The sequence below is a fragment of the Zosterops lateralis genome, assembly GCF_965231275.1.
Source record: "Zosterops lateralis genome assembly, chromosome: 6".
Lineage (NCBI taxonomy): Eukaryota > Metazoa > Chordata > Aves > Passeriformes > Zosteropidae > Zosterops > Zosterops lateralis.
In genome coordinates this window covers 9627137-9644550 of record NC_139761.1, presented here as the reverse complement: position 1 = coordinate 9644550, position 17414 = coordinate 9627137, and the positions used below count along the sequence as shown (strand labels likewise).

The window sequence follows — 17414 nt, the reverse complement described above, 5'->3', positions numbered from 1 at the left end:
GCTCTTGAAACCAGAACTTACAATTACAGTTTTCAACCAAGAGAATAGAGCAAGTCGCATACAAAAGTATTAAAATGTTGTAGAATTTTTCCAGAATTTGGAACAAATTTTCACAAAAAAATTTAAGAAGTTTTAAGTTTTTAAGAATTAGTGTGAATTTGGGTTTTGTCTCCAGTTCTGGTAATTCCTGAACAGAGACAGGAAAAAATATCCATATGAAGATCTGTTGTTTCCCATCTATCTCATTTCAAGAAACTGAATATAATCTGCTGTATAATATATATAAAATATAATATTTCATAAAATATTTTCATGACTTCAGGTGGTAATAGCTGGTGCTTTCTATCCGAACTACTGTACCTTTGGAAAATGTCATGAAGAAGTTGCCATGAAAGAACTTGCTGGCAAGGATCCAAAAACCACTGTAATGGTATGTTAAGAAGGTGAATGACTTAATTAAGAATCAAGTAACAGAAATATGAAGTGTTTGAGTGGTATTTTCAAGTTCTGTTCTGACTTAGGCAAGGACAGAAATAATTACCTCCTCTGATCCTCACTTGGTAAGTCTGTCCCACCTTCCTTTCTTTAAATACAATAAACATTATGTAGGTGGACAATTTTAGAAGAATTTCTGAGAACTGCCCCTATGCATTTGATTGCTAGTCTTGCACAGACAAACATCTTTCATCAAACTAAAAAAAATATTTGGAAAAACAGAACAGGACAATCAACGGTACTTTTTACTGAGTACTTCAGTTAATGTAGTGTTGCAACTTCAGTGTTCCTTTTTCTGTAATCTCCAGCTTGTTAGTGCAAAAGAAAAGAACAGACAATTGCATAGGCTCTGAAAAACCGTTCAAAGTCTTAAAGTTGGAACTTGCTAATTAGGAGTTCAGGATTCTGTATAAAATCTAGATCTCCTATGAGATACTATTAAGAAAAAGCAAAATGGACAAGTGACTTTAGTTATATGCTAATAGTTGTGAAAGCTTACACTGGAGTTACTCCTCTATACAAGGAAGACCAGGAGATTGCTCTTTGTCATCCTTAAGAGGTGTGTTAGAGAACTTTCCAGTTGTGCACCATAGCTCAGTAATTCAATATGTGATAGTTCTGCCAGGATATCAGGAGCTGTAGGTCCTTCAGTTTCCCAGGCTATTCACATTGTACAGGATATAGTTCCCAGCTGTGGAAAAAGAATCAGAGCATTCCAGTGCTCTTCTGTTACAACCACAATCAAGAAACACTAGACAGCTTTTTGGAACAAATATCTGATTAATATATATAATTACAAATTAAATTACCTAATTTATCCACTGGTTTGAAGGAGTAAGGCATTATTAGCAGCAAAACGGTGCTTTTTATTGTCTTTTGAGATTCTTGAATGCACTATTGTATCTAGCACATTTAGAATTTGTTGGAGTTCAGACTGTACATAATTATTGCAGCTCAAGTAAAGGAGAAAGCTAGCTATTTATGTGAACTTGAAAATGCATTAAAGCAATTGAATGTATCCAAATTTAACATCTTTTTCTTAACAGCTGAAGAACATTCCTCCTTATGGATATATATACCATAAACAGTTGCAGTCACTTCTTAGACAGTGTGGGCAGGTAAAATCTATTTCCTACGATGGATCAAGGTGAGTGTAAAATAAAGTATCATCCTGCCTTATGTAACTTACGTAATTGATTTCTTTTTCATGGATGTACTGACAAATTTAGTTAATTCCATCTCTCTTTGGAATCCGTAACTTACTTCTAATGTATTGGTTAGAGTTACAAAGGGGGTTTTGAAGTCTGGTGTACATTGGTTGGAATAACATTAGATAAGCTAGCTGGGGTGGAGCCTTCTTGTTTATCTCTTCTGTTCTCTAACAGTGGGCCTTAATTGCAACTCATCTGTCTGTATTTATTTCTGTCTGTTACGCTGAATTTAGCTCATTTATACAGTCTGATGGCTTTTTTGAGCTGATAATCTGACTAATTTCAGCCTATGACCGCCCAAAGTTGATTCATGTAACCCTTCTTATTCCTTTTTCAACCTTTAATGCCTTCCTTATTCACATATTATTTTCACATCCTATTTGCATTAAATTTGGCATGTGCTGGTGACAATGTTAAAAAGCTTTCTTATCACCATCATGATAATTAAAGTTTTAAGGTACGTAAAAGCAGTAAGCAGAGCCTTTGAGGAACCTACCTTTCACTGTTTGCTGGCCTGCTAAGATAAAGACAGGAAGAAAAAAAAAATATTTTCTTTTTCTTTATTTCTTTTTTTTTCTGTAAACAGGGCTTTTGTGGAGTTCTCCCGTAATCCAAGGGAGATCTTCAGGGTTCTTCCCGAAGTGTACCTGGCAATCAAGATGTCACAGCTCAAGATTCCTTTTGAGTTGTATGTTCATTATCCAGAGGATATCACAAGACAAGTGCAAGGTGTGGGAGCTGCAGGTCTGGAATTTCTAAGGTAATTGTAAAATGTGTTTCTTTGCAGCAAAATGAGGTTTGATGGATTTGGTGAGAATTTCCTTCGGAGTGTCACCACGGAAAAAATGTTAGGTTCAAAAAAGATATAAACTTTGTTTAAGCAGAGTGTTTTTTGCAGGGTTCACAAGACCTGTGATACTTTTCAATATTTCTTTATAGTTAAAGGTATTTTGCAGTTCAAGACAATTCCAAGTGTACAGTTGTCTTCCCCCTGCCGTCCCCCCAAGGTTCTATTCCATTTTGCTTTTGGATATGAAAATATGGATGTACACAGTTATTTCTCTTCATGATAGAGACAATGTGGGGATTGCAATAATCAAAATAAACAAGAAGTAGCATTTGGGGACAAAAAAGAAAGAGAGAGGGACAGACAGAGCTTAACAAAAGAAATATATGTGGGGAAATATAAGGACATGACGTGTAGCAACATAATAGGAAATAATGATGAGAAAAGGCAATGTATTGAGTCTCTTTGGTCCACACCTGCTTTTGCTCAGAAAATCTGGCATGTTTGTTTCAGTGTTTCTGTATACTGTGATTCTGAGCTTCAGGTCATATGAATAACATGATAAAATGGCATTCTGCCTAGCTCCTGATTAGTCTGCAGCCATTTCAGCATTTTAAAATAAGAAATCTAGAATAGGAAGGCAGGAATGAGCTAAGAAGGTTAAAGTACAGGTGAGTATTTTACTTCAGTTGATTGTACTTAGCTTTTAATAAGATATTTTAGCACCTTCACTCTGCCCAAAACAGCACTTAAAATCTTTGTGAAAATTGGTTCTTGGGGAACTCAAGTCTCCTTGGCTGAAAGACTTAATTTTAAAGTTTTTATCTTTTGTCAAATAAATGAAATATTATGCATATATACATTAAAATTTCTCTATAAATATTTGCTGAATTTACATTTCTAGCTTTGTATACTCTATTTTTTAAAAAAGAAGCTTAGAAGAAAATACCATAGTGAAAAGCCTCACTATTTAACCTTAATTTTTTCAACTTTTAATAAAGTGCTGGTGGAGTTGTGTCCTGGAATGTATCTTTCTGCATTTGGTTATATTGCAGTTGAAACAGTTACTCTGTAGTAATTTGGTTCTATGTGGTCATTTTCTGTTCTAATCAAATTAATGTATTTCTAAATAAAAGTCATTAAGTACATAAATGTGCTCTGGGGATACCTTGGGAAGCAGTTGAAAGCAAAAAAACTCATCCTCTTGAGTTTTCCTTTGTGAGTGAAGTATTTAGCATCTTCATTCCATTTTAGAGTAACTGTGGACTGTCAGAAGCAGACAGTGGAGCCTGTGGAAATTTCATTTGGTGATTTACAAATGTCAAAGATGGTCCCAAGTCGTTTTCTTTCCATCAGGGTAACAGAGGTAGGAATGTTCTGTATCTGAAGTAGGTCATAGCTAATAATTAGTACCTAGATAGCTTAGCAAAGATTAGTATCTGACAAGCTCATGGTAAAAAAATGGGTACTGATAATGTTTTTAGTGCAGAGTGTCCATAAGAAACGTGGCGAATATTCTTGGTCTCATTTTTAGTAGTTCTTTGTTAAACAGTACTCGCATGTTTGCACTTGACAAAATTTGTGGGATTTGCTTCAGTAAATGTTAGCTGGAAGTAGACATAAATGTAAAGAGGATTAATGGAAGAAGTAAAATACTTGTGTAAACGATGAAAATGAAAATTAGAAGGTATTTGGGCCATTTATCTGGTTAATAATGGCAGGTTTTCCTCAGAAAATGTACATATGGGAAATGAGTTGAATTAATGGTAGTATATGGTCATTCAGAAAAATATCTCATGCCTAGAAATGTATTAGGGGAATTCTGTGTGTATACAAGTTGTTTCTGAAATCTGAAATTTTTAAATCTTGTTTTATCTATCATCTTCATTAGTTGAGTAATAGCAATATATATGCTGCTGAAATAAGAATAATAAAAACATTCAAACCACTGAGCTAGCGGAAATGATAAGATAAAGTATTAAAACAGCTCTTGTTAGTAGTGGCATATTTTACAAGTGGAGAAAAGAATATTTTCCTCCTTTAAAAAGGAGGGAAATATTTCATATTCCTCCTTTTATAGCTTTATATAAAAAGAATATCTATATTCTTAAATAAACAATATTTCTCCTCCTTTCCTCCAGCTAAATCTCTTGGATGAAAAATGTTAATGAATGTGATCAGACCCATTGCAATCACTTGGCTGTCTATGCGACTTCTGTTTTAATATCTGAGCTTTAATAAGTGTAAATAAAGATGTTTTTCTATTAGAAGCATTCAGTAAAAAGTCTGAAATGGTTATATGAGTTTAGACATTTGAATAAGATGACTTACTTTATTTAATTGCCTTTATATAGGTGTATGTTCTCACCAGTTTCCTAAAGTATAGCTTGTCATAACAGTGACAGTGCTGATGTCCTGGCACATGTAGCTGACTGGTATTTTGTTACTAAAAAAAAAAAAAAAAATGCACCAAATCTGTGTAGCTGTCAACTATCTACCTTTTATTTTCTGTATGTTAACTTGGTTTAGGAAAATGGAAGCAGTCTTTTCCTAATTTCCTGTATTTTAGTAATGCTTATATTGGAATCTGTTTAGATGAAAAGTGTGTTGCAGTAGCACAGAAAACAAACGTTTTCAAAAAAATACTGAATTATGAGACAGAAATGCTTCACGACATTGTTGCAGAGTGTGTGAACTGTTGTGTCAGAAGTAGGAGTGTTTTCATGTATTTGCTCAGATGTGGTTTGTATTTGATGTAGAGGAATAATACAAAATCTCTCATTATCTAATTTTTATACTTGCAGGTAGTAGAGGTTGGACACTTCTGGGGTTACAGGACAGATGAAAAGAATACAGCCGTCCTCCAGGCTCTGAGTGCTGAAATTGACTATCAGAACCTGAAGGATTTAGCAGTGCCTCCCCGTGTAGATGTGCTTTGTCTGGCACCGTTCACTTATCTGGGAAAGAAAGGATACTACAGAGCTCATGTTCTGTACATTCATGGGGATCTCGCTGAGGTAATGTGCTGTGTCGTATTGAATTGGTAGCGTGTAATTGGGCTAACAATCTTGGAGCTTTGCTTCCTGTTTCTTTAGTTTATTTTTTCTACAAATCAGTCTGGCCAGAGTAGATGAATTTGTTTCTTTTCCAGAACATAGGAATTCTTAATAATAAATTGAGAAGCTCCTGCAGAATGAAGTAAAATAAAGACTAAAACCTCCAGTGAGGTTTAGTGAATCTGAAAACATGGCTTTTTTTTGGAATGGTGTTTATGCTGCTGTGTTCTGTATCATTGGCAGATTCATCTGAATATTTTGGCTTTTTGTGCTGAGATGAGTAATGGAGATCAGTGCAACAGTTCAAGATTGGTATTGATTTTTGGGCCAATACTTGTCAGCAGTTTTAGGACAGACTTTTTAATTTTTTTAAGATTGGCCTTTGAATTTCTTTTATTTCTTAACCTGTCTGGGTGTCACCACTGTAGAGTTAATACTGAATATTGTCATGGTTTAAAGACATGGAAAATGAGTAAATAGTAGTGCTAATCTCACCACTTTTTCATTTGAATTTCTAAGCAGTCACTGAATACATGTTCACATTTGCTTAGGTAAAAGCAGTTGTTGGTAATATTGCTTACTGAAGAAGTAAGGTTACACAGGTCTGAGTGTGGGGAGAATTTAAAGACTTTCAGAGAAACTTGCCTTTTTCTAGATTTAGTGGATTATTTGCATTACAAGTGGATATTTAGGCCAAGGGATCAGATAATAGATGTGATAAAATTTGACATTTTCTTTTTGGCATGGCTTCATTTGCATGCTTTCTAGACTTTGCATTTGCTTCCATCTGACTTGACAAGATTTGTGTTTTACTGTAATTTTTAAAATCAAGTCGTGACTTTTCTTGCCACTAAAAGTAGCACTTTTAATGTTGTGGACTCTTTGCACATACTCTTGATTCTTTTTCCAGGTTTTTTTTGTGGATTATGGCAATAGATCAGAAGTGCCTTTAAATAAATTAAAAGAGATTCCAAGCTGTCTTCAGGGGCTTCCTTTCCAGGTAGGAGTGATGCTGTTGGCAGCAGCTTGCTAGATATTCTTATGTCTGGCCTGACAGACAGGAGTGAACTTAAGTCAGGATGCTTTTCAGACTAATACTTAAATAATACGTATTTTGCTGATGGAAGTACTTACAAATCACCACTAATAGGCAAGTGTTTTCCAGATGTGTGTGTATTGACAGAGCAGAAATTCTTGTGTGTAACTGAACTATGTTGTATTTAATTTTCGAGAAGTTCTAATTTTATAAAGCTGTCATTTTTTTTCATGCTGCTTTGCTATTCTCTGAACTGCTGGCTTTCCTGGGACCTTTTCAGACAGAATTCCCTTGATGATTAAATAGAAGTATTATAGATCTAGTGATCTTTTGACACAAATTAGAGGAATTTTATAGCTAGTTTTTCGGATTTTTTTTTCTCTTGAGCTATATTTACAAATAAAATAACTATCCTTCAATTGTAATTCAGTTTTTTTCAGTGCTCATTCAGTTACTTTTAAGCTAATAGAAACAGTTGTATCATACGAATTGTATTCTCTGAAGCATTTAATGATGAAAATGAGAAATGGACCAGTAAAAATAAGATCAGATCTTGATGGAGCTAATTTTGTTTGGTTTTCTTTAGTAATTGATGTGAAAAAATAATTTTGGCAAGAAGCATTCTTTTTTTTGTATTTTCTACACACATACTGAATAGAAATGTATTTCTGCTTGATCTTTTAATGACTAGCTAGAAAAAACCCAGGGTTTCTGCTGTAACTTCATTCAAAGACATAATTATAGATGGTGATTGTGGACATGAGAAATTAATTACTCTTGCCTGCCAGGGACAGAAGAACTATAGGGGTCTTACCAAGTTTTCTTTTACCTTAGTTGAAAACAATTGTAGGCTGTAAAGTTTTTTTCCAGAGAAGGCATCTCTGTACTCCTAAGATTTCATTGTGAATAGTGAATTACTACCAAATTATCCTTTCAGTGCTGTTTGCTCTGATTCCTTAGCAACTATTGAAGTGATATGAGCTGTCATGTGTTGGCAGTGATGGAGTAGGAATTCTGCCAGTAGCCTTATAGCAGCCCTAGGAGTTACCATAACCCACCACAATAATTGTGAAATACTTTATAGTTATTAATTCAGACAGTTTGTTGAGAAAGTGAAACATTTCCTTGCTGATTCTCTAGTCAGGCGAGCGCTCTTTCCGATGTTTCCATTCCAGGCTCTGGAGTTCAAGATCTGCAGGATGTGTCCCTCTGCCAGGTCTCTGGTGCATGGGGAGCGCTGGAGCTGCAGTGCCAGCCAGAGATTTGCCTCTCTGGTCAGTGGCTGCACTCTGCTGGTGGAGGTTTATTCCCTGGTGCACGGGGTGCTGCACGTGGACGTTTTCCGTCACTCGGGCCGCAAGGGCCTGGTCAACGTTCGGGATGTGCTCGTGGAGGAGTGCCACGCTCAGCTGGCAGAGGAGTCATACAAGTCACAGGTATGTACTGGCTGAGCTGCTGCTGCTGCTTTTCGTGCTCTAATTTATTTCAGTTCTGGCTGTCCTGAGAATCTGAGCTGCAGCTTGACTAGTGGCAAGGTTAATACTTGAGCAGGGCAGTGTATTTTTGTGTGTGCATAATTCATTTTGAGCTGTTGGCCGAAAGCATTGCTGCTTTGAGACCCCTTCTGGAAGAGATGCTTCCTGGGAAATTATTTCCTCAGTTGAACTGCTCCACTCTAACTTGAAACTCTGAAAAACTGTAACTGCTTCATAGTTGTAACTCTCTTCCATTTTAATATTTTATATAACCTGAAAGGTCATCAGAACATTGGTTTTTTTTGGTTTTTTTTTTTTTTTGTCTTTGTATGTGAGTATTTGTTTTTGTACGACCTTCTTTGTAAAATTTTTGAAGAAATAATTGTTCAAGGCTTTTAACTCTTCCGTTATTGTGTAGCAAAGCCATGATTTGCTCAAGGAGTCGTTTTTGAACAAAGCAAAGGAAGAAGAGAAAATGCCTGTATCTGCAAGACAGGAAGAAAAGCAACTCATTGAAAGATTGTTGAACTGTTTCTCTGAAGAGAAATCTGATGCACCAACCCATAAGGTAACTTGAGTGGTGGTTTTGGCCTGTCATCACACGACCCTGCTTCTCACATTGTTAGAATGGGGATGGGGACTGAAAGTACCATAAATAACTTTATCAAATAAATAGCTCTATTTGATGCTTTCTACCAGCAGAAAGTCAAATAGACTTTCTGTTGGTAGAAAGCCATAGTGTGACCACTGTTTCAGACTGGTCTGCTGCAGCTTTGAACAGAGTTTTGAAGTACAGCCTGAGAGCTGTGATCCTGCTCTTCTAAGACATCTAAGGCAGCACTTTGAACTCATGCAGAACAGAGATAAAATGGAACAGCTGAGTGCAGTGTTTCCATACATGGGAGTCTTCATTTTACAAGCCACAGCAAAAAAACAAGTTAACAACCCTATCAGTTTTTCAGAAAATAATAAAAACAATAATGAAAATATGGTTTTTACCATACACAGTGTTTCATTCTTCATCAGCTAGTGATAGGTCAGTAGCTGGGATAGGCAAAGCAGTGAGCACTCCACAAACTGATGGTAATGATGCTTTTCCTCTGCCAGTGCCAAACTCAGAAATGTGTTTTGAGGTATTTACTCACTACTAAGTTGTAATATAAAACAGGAAAATGTGTGTTCTGTTCTGCATTGTGATTACAAGTTAGGCCTCATCTGCATTCTGATTATTTTCCCATTTCAGGCCTGACAAAATTTCAGGCTTTGAAGCACCTCATAAGCTCCATTTATGCACAGGAGTAATCCTGTTTAACTGCCCACTTTATAAAGTGAGATAGTTTCAAGATTAAAGACTTCATCACGTAAATAAAATTGCCTGATTTTCTTAAATCATCTATGAAGTCTGAACTTCTATTTTTTTTAGCCAGAGGAAAGTAATGAATCTGCAGCACCTGTGAAAACTGATAATTTTAGTTAAGGTGCCTCAACAAGCAAAATTTGCTTTAGATAAGTGAAATGAAAATGCTATCTTACCGATTTAGCAACTCAGTGTTCCTCAGTACATGCTGAAATGTGTTTGGCTTTACTTTATAATGTATTTAGATTTGAAGAAATCCAGGTGCTGGCTAACTAGGATGTGATTTGTCTGTCTCTCCCTTTTTTTGAAGGTAACAGCTGTTGGTCCATTTACTCCTTACCAGCTGAAATGCTACAGTCTGACCAAAATATCCCAATTCAGGTATGAGAAGACTTTTATTGTGAGGTATAGTCATGTTCTTACCCGTTAGTTTCAATAAATAGGCTAAAACCACCTAGTTACTCTTACACATCTTTTCTGAATTTTTATTCATTGAAAATACTGAAGGAGTCAAGCCTGAATTCCATTAACACACACATTATAGCTATTTAAAATCTTAGAGTAGTTTTAAGGTGCATTATTGTCTCACAGAGAGATTATTTATTAACTGTCATTTAAATCTGCTAACAGTAAACAGCTATTTCGAATTTCTGTTGTGAATTTAAACTGGTTTTTTTATTTACATATTTTTATGCGTTTTGGAATTTCTTATTGTTGAAAATGTTTCTTCCCCAGAAGTGTTTTCATACATAAGGACAGCATAAACTCCATTGTTGTCCATGATGATGCAGAAGATCCCTTTCAGCAGCTCTTGATTGCCACTGATGTATCAGTCACTGGAACTGGTAATGACTAAAGAAAATGTTTACATGGTTTCTCTAGACTTGTGGTTTTATATGAGTAGTTTTGTGATTAAATATGTCACTGTAGTTCTGTGTTACATCTTTTTGAGGTTTCATTTTCATTAAATGCTCTTTTGAACTATTTGAGTTTTTTTTCTGTTGATACCAGGATGTGTGGTTTTAAGGGAAACATCTTTGATGCCTCCTATTGATGGCCTGCTTGCACTTCTCAGTATGCTGTTTGCTCCTGTAATAGAACTCAGGTATTTGTGCATTTTAAAGTGGTGGTTCTTTTATTATTTTTATTAGGATTCTTACAATTTTTGACAGGTATTATTTTTATTTGCTTTCAGCATTTTATATATTCTCTTCCTGGTATTTTTTTAATGAGTATTAGTATAGTATATAGGTAAAATAACTTGTTCATGTACTTTCTAATTGGTGCTGCAGAGTCTCCTCTCATGTCCTTAAGACATTTCAGCTCCTGACAGTTGTGCTGGAAGCCTGAGAAAGTGGAATGTAAACTGGAAGTGTAAATCTACATGAGGAGAGGAAGTGGGATAATTTTTTGTAAACCTGAGCTCTGGCAGTGGCATTACTGTTGTGTTTTCTTGAATTTCTGGTGTTTGTAGACACTCATTTCAAAATAGTGAAGCTTGCTTTCCTTTATTTTGCTTATGTATGGTTTTTTGGGAAGTTTTATGACTATATGTTTTTATAACCAGAACTTCAGCTTTGTTTCATCATTGTGTATTTTAAAAATCAGTGTGATTGAGTGTGAATGCCTCTCAGTTGTTTTAGCTTCTTTCAAACATATGTCTTGCTTTGCAAGGCTTAGACAAATTCATAAGAGTTTAGTTTCTTCGTCTCTTGGTGAGACTCTTTTCTTTTCATGTAGAGTTGATAAAAGTGGGAAGCATTTTACTGGTGCTTTGTGTGGTTTGGGGTGGAGTGAGACATCTGGGGCTCCACTGCTTCCAGAAAACGATATGGAGGTGACATTTGATGTGCATTTTGGACTGGAAGACATAACAGAGGTAAAACTTGCATAAGAATTTTCACTACAATAGGAATTCAGTAGAATTCCTCAGATGCTCAGTGCATCTGAGCTTGTTAACTCTTACTGTTAATAGAAAAGCTTATTTGGACTGTGGGGTTTGGGTTTTTTGTAGTTTTGTTTGTTCGTTGGGTTTTTCTTTGGTTTTGTTTGTTTGGTTTTTTTAATGTACTGCCTTTTCATAATCTTGGATTTTTATCAGGAGGAGTTGCCCCCTGCCTACACTTGGAACAAATAAGATACTATAGAATGTTACACACATTTCAAAGTATAATCATCAGTTTTGCACTAACCAGAAGTCAATAGTTACTAGTTTTGTTCTTAGGGTTGTCGTGGCTTTTACTGACAAGCAGAGCCCTGCTGCCTTGCAGGCTTCAGCTTCATTTTACAGCTCTGATAAATCATCTGTATTGAGCTACATCTCAGAGCAGATCAGCCAAATAAACAATAAAGCCCCTACATTCCTCATTACTGCCTTTTACAGCTCAGAGAGTGAGGTCTGTCAGAGGGAAGCATGTACATAACCTGTGCAGTGCAGGGCAGTGGCTGTGTTTGACACGTGCCTGGGACAGTGAAGGACATGCCCTGGTTAGGTCTGTGTGCACAGCAGGTGCTTGGGCTGGTTCCTGCCTGGAGCTTTTCCAAGGACACAGTGGACATGCTGGTGCACATATCTGTGCGCTGTTATTTTCTGAAAGCACTGGTTTGGTGTGATGGCTGTCTTCATGATTCCTTAGCCAGTGTGCTAACACCAAACTGTTGTAGATGTGAAAAATTATGGACAGAGAGAGAGAATGCTTAAAACTTTCACAGAAAGAATTCTGCGTTGGAAAAGTCCAGGCAAGTGGTAGCCTGTACGTTTTATGGCATATCTGAGTAACCTTAAAAACTGTGATACCAGGTGGCTGAAATATTAACATCACTGACCACCAGAGGTGCAACTGCTGGAAGAACCATTAGTGAAGCTTCAGATGTTTTGACTTACGCAAATAATATTCCAGTTGAACTTCAGTGATGTGCATGCCATGACCACCTTCATGTCAGTGTAATATGATACAGACCTTTTGCTGGTTTAAAGTGCTTTATATTCTGTAACTGGTGTTTTACAGATAAACAGTCTGAGGGCAGCCATGAATAAGCTGCTCTGTGAGCAGGCAGTGCATTCTGGACAGGAGCAAGTGGCACAGCTGCAGGAGAATATTCGTCAGAAGCTTCTATGGTAATAATTTTGTAGAAATAAGATCTTCTGATTCACAGTCTCAGCAAAAATGAGTGATTGCTTGAAGCATGGCTCAGATTAGGCTTTGGAAAAATAATATACGCTTTCATTTAATGATGCATTTCATTTACTTTGGTTATTTATAAAGCAGTATACTAAACAACCTTAGACTTCTTGTGGAAGCACTGGTTCTTCAAGGAAGCCCAATCACTTAGGAGTCATTAAACCTAGACTGTAAAACCTGTTCTGCAGGATATGAGCTCTTAATGTATCCCTGTTTTCTGCACCCAGGACAAAGCTAATGGAGTCCTATGGCATAACAGTGCAGAAAGATTTAGAATTCTTTCTTCCTGTACATGAAATTTGAATCATGTGTGCTGCCTTTCTTGCCTCAGCAGACCTGTGCAGAATAGGTGTTGGCCAAGTGAAAAGTCCCAGGCAAATTTAGGAGCTGAAGTAAGGCCACCTGCCTTTTTTCCCAGCAAGCCTTCCTTCTCTTAAGTGAGGCAGTGGTTCTGAAAAGACCATTGTGATTCAGTGCAGCCAGCCTAGAGAATTTTACAGCTTGTAGTTTGGGAGAAGGAGTGCAATGAACTATCCCAGAACAGACTCCTTCTGTCTCTCCTTGCTGAGCATAATGTGTTTGTACACTCAGCATGAATTTTAGTGCTGTCTGTATCATCAGGAGAATTTTCTCATCCTGCTCTGGCTCTTGACTAAACCATCTTAGAAGGAGCTCTGGTCCAGAGTCTGTAACATAATTTTTACCAGCCTCATCTCTAAGAAATATGACCTTTTTTTGCCAATAGAGCTTTGCTGATGTAATTGCATGATGTCAGAGTTAGGCAGTTCATTGTGCTGATGAAGATCCGGGTTACCCGGGGTAACCCTGGGTTATCAGAATGATTATCAGAGCAGCTGATTTTTCAGGTGTTCCTTGGTTTTGAAAGTACCTGCTCTCCTATCTGTGGAGAAAAGCCTATTAAATTGCCTTAAGTTAAAAACAAACACTCATACTTCCTATTTCCAAAACTCCAAATAAAATTTGGGTGCATTCCGTAGTAATTTAACAAGTCAGCATTACCTTTTGAGGCCCTAGAAATTAAATTAAAAGAGCACAAGCAATAGAGAAGTCAAGATAGGCAGAAAGAGGCAGAGCCACAACCCCTGTCTGGAGGTGACTGTGACAGTAACAGCTCATGCTGGGACATCAACACTCACATGCTAAACTGAAGGCACTAAAATGTCACTGCTGTTTGTTCAGACGTGTGGATACTTGCTACAGTTTGGGCACCTATTTTGGGCTGATTGTTCAGACATCTCCAGCCAGCAGGGAGGGGAAGGGTCAGACCTTGGCACAGGTCCTGAGCACTGATGTGTTCCCAGCTCAGTCAGCGCCGACTGCCTGACTCGGTCACTCTCGTCAGCCCCAGGCCTTTCTGTCTTCAGGATTTTATACCTTTCTGTGGTAGCCTTTTCTCTCCTGGAAGTTTTGTACGTTTATTGGTTGGCTTCCAACCGTCCTACAGATATTTTTATTTAAAATTCTATTTTATATTATTTTTGTTTGTTTTTATTTGAAGGAATTAACAGTCTGATTATTGTAATGATTTCTTCTTTTCCCTTGTGTAAAATCTTCCTTGGTTTTGCATATTTTTTTTCCAGTTGTACTTTCTGTGTTTTGGAAAAAACATTTATTAATTCAAATATGTAGGTAGAAATTTAGCCTGAGCAGTCTTTCATAACTGTTTTCCATTTTTCAAAAGCTAATTGTATTTACAAAATGTCATCACTACTTAAGACTAAAATCAGTTTTTGAAAAACACATCTAGACAGAATTAATTAATGTCTACTACTGTTGTACTTTGCACAGCTTGAGGAAATAACTGGAGCAGACAGACAATCTATAGTAATTGAGTTGTCATGCAAAACAAAATACCCTAAAAATAGCTGTATTTTACATTCTAGTGAGTAAGCATACATAAAATGCAAGGAATAAATTACAGTTGCAAATTTTAGTGCTTTGTAAAAAAAGAATCTCATTATTTTCTTTAGAAGAAAATACATTCTGATATATGATACATCCCCATGAAAATTTGTATTTTGACTTACTCCACTGCATGGGTAAAGTACAGACAAATGAACAAATCAGACTAGATTAAGAGGGAAATTTAAGATTTCCTTCAGCACAGACACCTTGTAAATACCTGGTTGTATCTCATATTAAAGATCCTTTGTCTTTATAATTAACCAAATACAAGTGTATTTCTTAAGGCTGTATTTATGTAATTTCAGTTTAATCTGCAAATCAAAGCCTCGAGACATAATCGGTCCTACCTGGTATGAGAAGCCATATGCATGGAATCAGGTAAGGGTATAAATATTGAAGGTTTGGGGGTGTTTTGTTTTGTTGTTTGGGGGGGGGGGGGGGTGTTATTTGGTTTGGGTTTGGGTTTTGGGGGGGGGGGGGGGTTGTTTTTTTTTTTTAAGGAGCTTGAGTACTCCAGTACAGTTAGTTAAGAGTGGGTTCAAAGGGAGAATTTCTGTGGTTATTGAATTTGAAAATACCGAAAGCACTGTAGGGTTAAATTTAAAGCACAAGAACTTTTATTTATGTAATCACGTATGACTGTTGATGCCCTATTTTTGTAGTCTGTTTAGTTGTTTGAGGGTGTGGTTTTTAATTTTGTGTATATAAATATTTAGTGTTTGCAAACAGAACTCTCTGTTGTTTTAAGCTGAGAGAGATTGTAAAGGCAGCTTCACGTTTGTTGGAAGTTAAAATTTCCTTTCTGTTAAGCAGCTGTAGCTACATTTTCCTGGATGCAATACATTTTAGTTTTGTTTTGGGTTGCTGTGGTTTGAGGTGGCTTTTCCTTTCTAGGCAGATAGAAAAGTTGCTTGTTTTAAAACAAATGTGGTGGGATCAGGCAAGAGGGCAGTTTTTTCAAGACCTGGGAGGGTTTCATAAAAAAACTCTCTCAGCTTCCTACTCTGTTAGAAATCTTACCTTTCTTTCTGTAAGGGCCTCTGCAGGCCACTAGATTTCCTGAAGAGCAAGTAGAGTTAATTAAAAAGGAGGTGAGGATTTAGTGAGTACAGAAGTGTAAGTGCTACACACACCCCGCAGTGCCCTTCCCGTCATGCAGCCCATAAAGGAGGGGTTTGGGTCACCCTTGAAAAGAGGGACAACAGAGGACAAACACCAAGGGCACTTATTTCTAAAAGGCATTTTTTAGTGTGTGTTGTGATATACTGCCTTAGGCCAAAGTGTTTCTATTTTCATATTTCAAATTCAGTTATCTTTGGATTTAGGAATATAATATACTCACTTCTGCTGGTGTTTATCACAAGCTAATGTGTAGGCCTTGGATCAGGATTTTCCCCACTATGTCTGAAGAATCCCAGGACATCTTAGATCATAAAATACTGCCTGTAATGCTTTGGAATTGATTGTGGAATAGTGTTCTGAAATCATGGCAAACCATGAGAATAAAGCATTTTGTAGCCCTGGCTCTTTTGCTGCACTGTGTGGCATGGAACTGAAATTCCTGTATGATTTAAAACTCAGAAGTCTTCAAGACTTTTTCTTAGCTGTGGTATATAGGAAAACACTAAGAATGCATTCTGACTTTCATCTTGCTTCTTTTGACTAGGTGGATTCTGAGCGTATTATTGACGAGTCTGAAAAGCAGCAGGCAAGAGGAAATTCTGTTTATCAGCTCCATAAGCTTGTTCTGTTGAATGATTAAGTATTTCTAGAAGTCTTTCAGAGGATGAGGTACTACTAGTCTAAAAATTACTTCTGTCTTGTATGCGTGCTTTGCAAGACTGTTCCTTCAGATGAGTACGAGTGTACTAAAATACAGTTTGGAAAATGTTCCTGTGTTTCTGAAAAAGCTGCAGTTTGTTGGCCTAGAATAGACAAGTTCAGTCATAAAAGAAACTGATGTAAATCAGGAGGCAATTTTCATTTTAATAATACTTCTGAACAGGTTTATCACAAGGTATGTGAAAGATGAACCAACTCTAGGCTTAGTTGTTCATTTTTTGTTTAAAAACTCATAAATTTATGAGCATGGCTTTCTTTTGTCTGTAATTGCAAGTTGCATTTTCCTGTTCTCTTTTTTATTAGTTTTTTAAAAAAGTATTCAACAAAGAGGGTTGGGGTTTTCCTTAACTAAGAAATAGAAGCCAGAAGATATTGATGATCTAAATTACATTCTGATGCAAACTATATCTTCATATACTGGATACAATTTTTTTGTTGATTTTTTGTGCAGCAAAACATAACATGATTTATTTTCCTGTACGGCAGAAGAATGCTTTTGAATTACTGATTCATGGCACTTTATTTCATCCTTTTTGCTTATTTTTACCTGGGAGATCTTCAGCCCTAAAAATGAGCCCAGTGGTTTCAGAATAAAATGCAGAAATTAAAAAAAAATGTTTCTGTACCTTCCTTTGTGCAGTCATGCTTAATAAAAGGTAAATTTAGTTACTAAAGGTATGTGATTGCATTCATGAAATACATCAATAGAGAAACAATATATGGAAGAGTATTCATTTTTACTGTTCACTCAGTGATTTGAAGGTCATTTAATATCCAGTCATCCTCTGAAGGACAGAGAATCAGTGGTCATCATAAAGAAATGGTAGATTTTTTGAAAAATAAGGGGATGCTTAAAATAAATTATTTTAAGTTATATAAATAGAGGGATTACTATGTAAAAGGCAATTTCAGTGGTTTGTTAGAGCATTACTTTCTTAGACCCAATTTAGTGATCCTTGGGAATTAGAATAGTTAATGATAGAGGTCTAACAGAAAAATAGCGTCTCAAGTGGCTTAGATAAGAGCGTTTCTCAGCCAAGTGTTGTA

General features: G+C 36.4%; 1 protein-coding gene across 1 annotated transcript in view; it reads left to right on the top strand.

The window, feature by feature from the left end:
• The window catches only part of TDRD9 (tudor domain containing 9), a 66816-nt gene extending 49856 nt beyond the window's left edge, over positions 1-16960 (top strand). Inside the window, exons 22-36 of the mRNA XM_083862773.1 lie at positions 323-430; positions 1542-1642; positions 2293-2466; positions 3748-3859; positions 5298-5510; positions 6460-6549; positions 7761-8021; positions 8479-8628; positions 9728-9798; positions 10153-10262; positions 10429-10522; positions 11158-11296; positions 12426-12535; positions 14831-14903; positions 16192-16960. Coding sequence (XP_083718899.1) covers positions 323-430; positions 1542-1642; positions 2293-2466; positions 3748-3859; positions 5298-5510; positions 6460-6549; positions 7761-8021; positions 8479-8628; positions 9728-9798; positions 10153-10262; positions 10429-10522; positions 11158-11296; positions 12426-12535; positions 14831-14903; positions 16192-16287 — 1902 coding nt within the window. The 3' untranslated portion in view covers positions 16288-16960. The remainder of the gene's footprint in view (positions 1-322; positions 431-1541; positions 1643-2292; positions 2467-3747; positions 3860-5297; positions 5511-6459; positions 6550-7760; positions 8022-8478; positions 8629-9727; positions 9799-10152; positions 10263-10428; positions 10523-11157; positions 11297-12425; positions 12536-14830; positions 14904-16191) is intronic.
• Positions 16961-17414: the final 454 nt, after the last annotated feature.